The sequence below is a fragment of the Rhagoletis zephyria genome, unplaced genomic scaffold, assembly GCF_001687245.7.
Source record: "Rhagoletis zephyria isolate East Lansing unplaced genomic scaffold, Rhagoletis_zephyria_1.1 Rzeph_scaffold_00734, whole genome shotgun sequence".
In the NCBI taxonomy this organism is placed as follows: domain Eukaryota; kingdom Metazoa; phylum Arthropoda; class Insecta; order Diptera; family Tephritidae; genus Rhagoletis; species Rhagoletis zephyria.
The window spans coordinates 94,588-104,201 of NW_016157818.1; the positions used below are offsets into that span (position 1 = coordinate 94,588).

General features: G+C 35.3%; 2 protein-coding genes across 2 annotated transcripts in view; both read left to right on the top strand.

Annotated features, from left to right (window-relative positions):
- peg (pegasus) overlaps positions 1–9,234 on the top strand; it is a 25,065-nt gene extending 15,831 nt beyond the window's left edge. Inside the window, exons 2-3 of the mRNA XM_017613919.1 lie at positions 3,443–3,622; positions 9,175–9,234. Coding sequence (XP_017469408.1) covers positions 3,443–3,622; positions 9,175–9,209 — 215 coding nt within the window. The 3' untranslated portion in view covers positions 9,210–9,234. The remainder of the gene's footprint in view (positions 1–3,442; positions 3,623–9,174) is intronic.
- LOC108361318 (uncharacterized) lies at positions 3,934–5,412 on the top strand. The gene is made up of 2 exons (XM_017613917.1): positions 3,934–5,262; positions 5,327–5,412. Exons 1-2 carry the CDS (start codon positions 4,377–4,379, stop codon positions 5,329–5,331), a joined length of 891 nt encoding a protein of 296 aa, XP_017469406.1. The 5' UTR covers positions 3,934–4,376; the 3' UTR covers positions 5,332–5,412.
- Positions 9,235–9,614: the final 380 nt, after the last annotated feature.

Here is a 9,614-nt window from a genome sequence, read left to right on the forward strand (position 1 = left end):
GACGGACGGACAGACAGTCACCGCTTAATCGATTTCTCTTTTCATTCTGATCATTTATGTATACATTTGTCTATATCTATCTCGATTCGTTTTGCCTGTTACAAACAACCGTTATGTGAACAAAGTTATAATACCCTTGTGCACAAGTGCGCTCGGGTATAAAAATTTACCCGCCCTAATGTACATAGATACATATAACCGGCTACAAATCCTTACTTGTTTTCGTTTCTTTGTTTTGTTCATTACGAGTACTTACAAATAATTTTCTAAATTGGCATACATAAATACATACATATGTACATATGTACATTGTACGTGAAAACATTTTATAAAAATTAGGTATTATTATTATTACGCCATTTAAAATTACTCACAGAATCACCAGCACACAATCAATTGTCACAGTGCTGGGTGGTCAGAAAGGTCGGCGTGTCCGAGGTGACTTTGCGATGAGTCTGGCATGCAATCGGCCAGACCAATTGGCGTCAATTGATTCGCGTGTTGTGATTTTCTATATACATATGTATGTACATACATGCATATGTACATATATCTCATGTGTGGAATTGTTGTTGGTGGGGTTTTTGCGCACTGATCAGATAAGAGTCAGCGTTATTATAATTTGTTTTTACGAGTATGTATGTATGAATGTACATCTGCTAGGAAACTTCCGAGTAAAAATGAAATCGGACTAAAATGGGTAATGAAGTAATTTTATAAAAAAAAAAAACACCTAATGCCTGGTGTTGATTAACTATTCTATGGGCATTTTCAGCGCAATTCCAATCTATTGTTATTTGCATTTATCAAAAACAGATATGTATGTGTGTATTTTTTGTAGGTACATATTTACACATATAAGTATTGTATATGCACGAGGCCATATTTAGAGAGGGGTGTAAGGTGTTTGTTAGTTATGAATTTCTGGCAAATATGTTTCTGGCAGCTGGTATATTGCTGCTCCTACATATTGAAAGATTCAAATTTATAAATAATGTAGTAGGTGTAGTGTAAAAATAAAATATATATATATATATATATATGGGATTTTATGCGTCTTTTTATCAAACAATACGTTTTGATTCACCTGAATAGGCACAGATGCTTTAACACAAGAAAAGTATTCGACAGATAAAATATAAAAGGCATATTATTCACATTCTGACTTATCCTGAATTTCGCCCGAAAAAAAATTCACCCGAAAATTTTTCATCCGCCCATAGTAAATACATGAAAACCAAATTGAAAAGTGAACCGGATCGGGGAAAATAAAAGTCATGATAATGCTGATTATTTTAAAACTTTAATACTATTAGCAATAGATACTATCTTCTTAATGCCAATTTGCGGAAAAAGCCTTTTTGGAAGACTATTCTTGAGGCCTTTTAAATAACACAGACCGGCAAATTTAATTTGAGTTTCTAACCAGAAACTAGCTGCATATCTGCGAAGCTTTTTGACGTTCTGAATCCGAATCTGAAGTCAGAATAGCTTTTCCGAATCAAGTTTTCGAAATATTCTAATCTAAAATGCCAAAAACACATTTTTTGCTACATAAATATGTATGTACACATACATACATACCCATGCACGTATTGGAGGTCATGTCCAGGGTTACCACTGGCGAAAACGAATATTTACCATCAACTTGAAAAAAAAATCTACCAAGTCTGTAAAACATCTGCCAATAACTTTGTTTAGTTATTTTATAAAAACTAAAGTTTCGTTCTATTTTTTAGTTATTTCAACAAAAGTAAAAATTTCTTAAACATTTTACTTCACTTTTCTTATATAAAGGCAAAGGTGAAGGAGAATATGTAGATGAAGAAAATGATAAACATAAAGGTAAAAATAAAGATAAGTACATATAAAGAAAAAGATGAAGATGAAGATAGAGGAAGAAAGATTAAAATAAAGGTAATTACATATCGTCGTTTAAATTACAAAACAGTGTTTCGTCATTCTGGAAAATTGGATTTGCTCACATAAGCTCTTGGCTCAATCCTAATCCATTCGTATTGAAATATAATAATAATAATAGATTGGCGCTTACACATATGTTAGTGTTTGGCCGAGCTTCTCCTCCGACTTGTGGCGTGCGCCTTGATGTTGTCACACAAAGCGGAGGGACCTACCGTTTTACGTCGACTCCGAACGGCGATTGTATTTTCATGAGAAGCTGTTTTTCATGGCAGAAATACACTCAGAGGTTTGCCATTGCCTGTCGAGGGACGACCGCTGTTAATAAAAAACCTATTTTCTATATTTATTCGATGTTGCTTTGACCAGGGTTTGAACCCAGGTGCTGATGAGTGAAAGCGCGCACTGCTTACCACTACACCACAGCGGCCGACTTTTGAAATATACTAGCCAGAAATGCGATTGCTGATTAAGAAAGAGAACCATTTTGAAATATGAGTGTTTTTACTCTCTAGAAAATAACGTATGCAACCTTACATACGCGGTATTGCATTTTGTTGATACGCGGTTTTGTACTTTAGACGACAAAATGTATATGTAGATAGAGACACAGGGACTCAATCTGGGAACTATCTCGGGAGTTTAGAGATTTTCGGGATTGTCGGGATTTATCGATGTAATAATGAATATTTGTAGCGATTTTATTATCGATATTGCTATCGACTTTGCTATCGATACTTTCTAAAGAATTTGTTATCGATATTTTATCGAAGTTAATATCGATTTTGTTATGGATACACAAGATATGGCATCATATAAGAGAACATCATATGATGTGATATCATTTTGCATGATATGACATCCTATTATATCACTTCACATTACAAGGCACTACCTGACACCATATCACATAACATCTTATCATATCATCGCACCTCACATTTTCTAGGTGAATATGTAGATGAAAAGGATAAAGGCAAAGTTATAAATGATAAAAACAAAGATGAAGACCAAGGTAAATTTAAACACTTCGTTTTTATAAGAACACCAGAGTATAAAGATAAAAATAAAGGTAAAGGAGTTAGTAATCTAGATAGCTAGGTACTTCGATGTTTTAGAAAACGATGCAATTGATTTATGCATCAAAATATACACAAGTTCGTAGTTTCCCTTCAGGGTAAATATGTAAAAGGAGCTACTCAGTTTGGTAAACTACATGATATCTCCATATTGGGATCACAAGAGCTCTTTATATTCACAAAAAGCGTTGACATCCTAAATGATGTCTACTAAAGGACAAACTAAGGTTCGATCTGCACAAACCTAAATAGTGGCGGTAAGGACCGAAAGTTTAAGGAATGCAGTACATATCTATTTATCAGAAAGATATTTTCAAAGCCCTTTTTTTGGTCTGTTCTCATAAGTAATTATATACCTATGCATAATTATTGTTTTAATTTGTGACTCTTATCGAAATAAAAACGTAAACGTAAACCAAAAAATGTCTTTTCTTCCCCAACAGTTGTCCTGTACGCCATCACATTCGTGCATTCGTTCGCGATATCCGATACGAATGTAAAATGTCAACTGAATTGCGATTTGCAGGACTTTAAACCTGTGTGTGGCACGGACGATGCTGGTGAGACCAAATCATTCAACAATCTATGCATTCTGAAGACAGAGAATTGCCTGCGACAACTTTGTAAGTAAAGAAACAAAAAAAATAATTATTCTACTGATTTTTAGATGAACTACAATATATTTTAGTACTAAATATTTTAATATTGAAAAAATACAAAGCGAAAAAAAAAAATATTTCAAAAGAAAGAGCTAGTCCTTTGACTATAAAATAATTGTAATAATATTGTTAGTCAATAAATGTCACTGTCTGGGCAGTATTGAATATTAGGTGAAAAGTATGAACGCACCATCAATGTTTTGTATGAAGGCACCCATCAACATATTGTATGAAGGCGGTCATAAATGTATTGTATGAATGTACCCAACAATATATTGTATGAACTCACCCATCAATGTTTTGTGTAAAAAGCACCAAGGAAAAATGTATTGGTATGAGAGTGTATCGCACATCACTAGTGGGAGTAAAAAATAAAAACTACCATTTTCACGTGTAATTAAAGTCTTTTAACTAACCCCTAAATACACAAACGTTACATGGTGTCAGGGGCAAAATTATTAAACAACGACTGAAAAATATTATGGAAAGTGGATTACCAAGACGATAGCCAATTTTTGTGGATTAACGACAATCGAATTATATGCGGCATCGAACAAAGGCTTCCTGTTGGGAAATTGAACGCCATTTTGTAAATCGTCGGATTTTGAGGACATCACGCGGTGGAGAGTCGATATAATCACCAGTTTAGCATCATAAAAATATTTGTCGTAAATATTTTGGATTATTGTTTGAAAATTCGTACATTTAACTCAAACTCATGTCGAACGAGCGACTGCCAACGGAATTGAACTGCGCAGATTTGGCGAAGGGGTGGCCAATGTGGAAACGTACATTTTTAATGTACATGATGGCAACGGGGAAAAATGTTAAAACGGAACCAGAAAAAATAGCAACGTTTTTGTGGTTAATCGGCTCCCAAGCTATGGAGATATACAACACATTGTTCCCGAACGATGGGACAACTGATGGGATTCTGGGAAATCAAAATGCTGAGGCTGTGTCACCAAATTCCAATAATAATCCGCGATCCCTGGATGATGTTTTGAAAGCATTTGATGGATATTGTATACCAAAGAAGAACATACTAATGGAATCGTTCAAATTTCACAATATTGTACAAAAAGAAAAGCAGCCTTTTGTTGAGTTTGAAACAGAGCTTCGAAAACAGATCGAGTTTTGTGAATACAAATTGGATGGACAATCATACAATGATCGTATGTTGAAGGTACGAATTGTCATTGGTGTGCATGACAAGAAGTTACAATTGAAGTTATTGGAAGGAAAGGATGAGTCATTGCAGAAAGTCATTGAAACGTGCAAGATGTATGAGGCTGCAAATGCACATAAGGCGTTGTTGAACACAACTAGTCAAACAAGTGTTAACAGTGTGGCTGAACAGGAGCCAAAGGAAACAGTCAACGCAGTAGCACGTCGTTGCTATAACTGTGGTGGCGATTTCGCAGCAAGGCATTTGGAAACATGCAAAGCTAGAGATATCAATTGCCGATCATGTGGACGCAAAGGTCATTTCCAACGTTGGTGCAAATCAAAAGGAAAGCAAACGGGCAACAAAGGAACGAAACCGGACAGCAGCTATAATCATGTAAAACAACAGCAACACTCCCTCAACTGGGAAGGCACAGGTAATTTTGTACAAAACATTGATGAAAGTGCGAATAGGTTTATTATGGTAGATTGTATTTATAGAATAAATTCAAACTATGTTGGAAATGAGAGGAAGCGATGGTACAAGGAATACCGAATAGCGAATAAATTGGTTAGGTTTAAGCTTGATACAGGATCGGATGTGGACTGCATTCCGGCCAGGATATTTAAAACTTTTGGAATAAGATTAGAAAACAAAAATGAAAATTATTCGGTTTATGATTATAATGGAAATAAAGTAAGTGTTTTCGGAACAGTTAAATTAAAATGTTTGGATGAACAGTCAAATACGGAACAGTCGTCTCACTTTATTGTTGTCGATGACGTGTGCGAACCGATTCTAGGACTCGAGTCATGTGAAAGATTCGGATTGGTAAGGCGAACTGATGTAGGGTCGGTCGTGTGCTTGTCACAAACAAGGGAGGAGTTTTTGCAAAATAATCGTGATGTTTTTGAGGGGTTGGGTAAATTTCCGGGAAAATTCGTAATAAATATGAAAGAAAACTCCAAACCAGTCCTGCACTATAAGAAACGGATACCAATGTCATTGTTAGATAGATTGAAGTCGCAACTTGATAAAATGGTACAGGATGGAATCATCGCACACGTGGATTACCCCACTGACTGGGTCAACAATGTACAGATAGTTGAAAAGCCTAACTCAAATGAACTTCGAATTTGTTTAGATCCTAAGCCACTCAATGAATGTATTAGGCGGGAACATTTTTTGATTCCGACGGTTGATGACTTAATGTCGGGTTTGGCAAATAAAAGAATTTTTTCGGTTCTTGATTTGAAAAGTGGTTATTGGCAAATGGAATTAGACGAAGCAAGTTCTAATTTAACAACGTTTATGACTCCGTTTGGGAGGTTTAAATTCAATCGCGTGCCATTCGGACTTAATTTTGTTCCGGAATTGTTTCAGCGTGAAATGATTAGAATGTTTGGAGACATTGAGGGAGTTATAATCTATTTTGATGACATAGGTATTTGCGGGGAAACGGAAGAAGAACATGATCGCATCATGAATAAAGTAATTGAACGAGCGCGGGCAAATAATATTAAGTTTAATCCGGATAAAATCCAATATAGAAAACGGGCAATTAAATTTATGGGAAATATTATATCGGAAGGAAAATTTAAAGTGGATTTGAAGTATCGGGATGCAATCTTGGAAATGAAAAAACCGGGAGATAAAGCTAGCGTTCTAAGATTTTTGGGCATTCTTAAATATGTGGCAAAATTTATTCCTAATTTGTCAAAGCAATCAGCGAGGTTGCGCAACCTAACGCGTAATGATGTCGAATTTAAATGGACGGAAGATCATGAATTGGAGTTTAAAAATTTGCTTAATATCATAACATCTGAACCTGTGTTGGCTATCTATGATCCTAAGTTACCGGTCATTGTGCAAACGGATGCATCAAGAGATGGGCTGGGTTGTGTAATGGTGCAAAACGGACACCCAGTAGCATATGCATCTCGAACGTTAAGTAAAAGTGAACAAAAATGGGCTCAGATCGAGAAGGAGTTGTTGGCCATCGTTTTCGCTTGTCAGCGGTTTCATTATTTTTTGTATGGACGTGAGTTTACGGTTGAGAGTGATCACAAGCCATTGGAGACGTTGATCAAACGGGATATTGACGATGTAACAATGCGACTTCAGCGGATGTTCATGTCACTTTTGAGATATCCGAAAATGACAGTAGTTTACAAACCCGGAAAAGAAATGCTTGTGGCCGACTGCCTTTCACGAGCTCAATTGTCAGAATGTATGGAAGATACGGAATTAACTGGAATTATTCATTCAGTCACTAAATCGGCATGTTTATCAAAACAAAATTTTGATTTGTACGGTTCAACAATTGAACATGATGAGCAATTGTTGAGAATTTGTCGATATGTGGAAAACGGTTGGCCAAACTATCATTTACTTAACGATCTGAGCCGTGTGTTTCACAAGTTTAAGAATGAACTTCATTTTTAGAATGGCTTACTTTTTCGTGATCATAGACTGGTAATTCCAAAGGAGCTGCAAGATAAACTCAGTAAGTGGTTACATGCGGCACATTTGGGAATTGAAAAAACTCTTGCACGGGCAAGAATGCTGTACTACTGGCCCAACATGAGCAGTCAGATAAAGGAAATTGTAACATCTTGTGCCATTTGTGAAAAGTTTACCCGTAGCAATCAAAAAGAAGAACTGGTTCAGTATCCAGTATCCATTTCATTTGGTGGCAGTTGACTTGTTTGAATATGCGGGGCAGGATTTTATGTCTTTAATTGATTCGTATTCGGGTTACCTAATCGTAGAACATGTTCAAAACAAAACAGCACGCCACCTTATTGAAAAATTGAAAGGTAATTTCAACAAACTTGGATATCCGACGGTAATCAAAGCAGATAATGTGCCATTTAATTCTAGAGAGTTTGAGGAGTTTACGAATGGTCACAATATAATCATGAAATTCTCGAGCCCTCGATATCCACAAAGCAATGGACTAGCCGAAAAAGGTGTCGCGATAGCGAAAAATATTTTGAAACGTTGTGTTGAGGACCGGGATACGAATAATTATCAGTATCGTATTTTGGAGTATAACTCAAGTCCTGTGGCAAGCATGCGATTGGTTCCATCAGAGTTGTTTTTTGGTCGTTTGATAAAAACAAGAATGCCGATTGCGGATTCGTTGCTGCGTCGCAACAATCTAAGTGAGGAAACTGTTCAGAACAAAATTAAAGAAAAAAAAGAAAAGCAAAAGTATTATTACGACCGGAACGCAAAAGCATGGCCAGTTTTAAACATGGGTGATCTTGTTATATTTAAGAAGAATGGGAAGGTGTGGAACTACGGGACAATTGCAGGCAATGTAAATGGTCGAGCATATATTGTTAGGGACAATTTTGATAATTATTTTAGACGCAACCGACGGTTTATTGCCAAGACAAAAAATAATGAAGTCAGTGGGGATGAGATAATGTTTGAAGAAAATATTAAACGTAATGTGTCAGAGCCGCGTAATGTAAAACCAATCGAAATTGTACCGCCACTTGCGTGCGACATACAAGATAGCGTTAACAGTGGCAGTAAACCAATTGGTGGCTATGTGGATGAACCAGTCCTGCCAGTGTTGAACGAGAGTAATGCATCTTCAGATGAATGTCAAACTGCTGGCAGTTCTGATTCAGAAGCAGAATCGGCAAGCGGTCAAGAGACACCCGAACCGGTTATTGCAAAGGAACCGGAGGTTGGAGAACTCGTAGCGGGCGCGCTAGTCGTGCACCTCAAAGATATGGTTGGAGTTAACTTGATGTAACTACCATATGAAACATATCAGATTATTGCTTACCTTACCACCGATGTTAATTTGATGAATTGTTAATTAAAAAGAAGAAAAAAAAGCGTGTAATAATATTGTTAGTCAATAAATGTCACTGTCTGGGCAGTATTGAATATTAGGTGAAAAGTATGAACGCACCATCAATGTTTTGCATGAATGCACCCATCAACATATTGTATGAAGGCGGTCATAAATGTATTGTATGAATGTACCCAACAATATATTGTATGAACTCACCCATCAATGTTTTGTGTAAAAAGCACCAAGGAAAAATGTATTGGTATGAGAGTGTATCGCACATCACTAGTGGGAGTAAAAAATAAAAACTACCATTTTCACGTGTAATTAAAGTCTTTTAACTAACCCCTAAATACACAAACGTTACAATAATATTTTTATATAACTTTCCTGCTTATAAAGTATTTAAAATTAATTTTATTATTTAAGGATTCTTCCCATTTTTTTCCACGAAAAGTACAAATATTTATAAATAATTTTTCATAAATTAATTTAATATGACTAATTTATCTAAAAATCTATTTTCTTTTTTAGCATTCCAAAAAACCGCCGATGGTGAATGTCCCTAGATGCTATTTAAACATTCTAATTATACGAAAAAAAATTATATAATAAATAAAAAATCAGTAAACCGGTTCTTAATATTAAAGAAGTAAATAAACTAAGTACAGTGCATTTTAATGCAATTGTTTTATTAAGCTTTTTATTTCATACCTTGACAGTAATATTGTAGAACTTTTCCATTCACACATTTTTGTGCCTAGATTGGCACTTTAATATTAAATAAAAATTTATTTATGCAAAAAATATTACGTAATGGTTAAACAATAAATCTTAAAATAAAAAAATGACCGATTTGGCTCATTCTTTTCTTGTTGTATTTACAGTTACAAGAAGGTTTGTATAAAAAAAAATTTCACGCCAGGTGGCACTGGAGTCGACTTATAACGTTGTTTTTTTTTTTTAAATTAGCG

Coding starts and splice junctions, on each gene's coding strand:
- LOC108361318 (XM_017613917.1), top strand. CDS start 4,377: ATGTCGAACGAGCGACTGCCAACGGAATTGAACTGCGCAGATTTGGCG.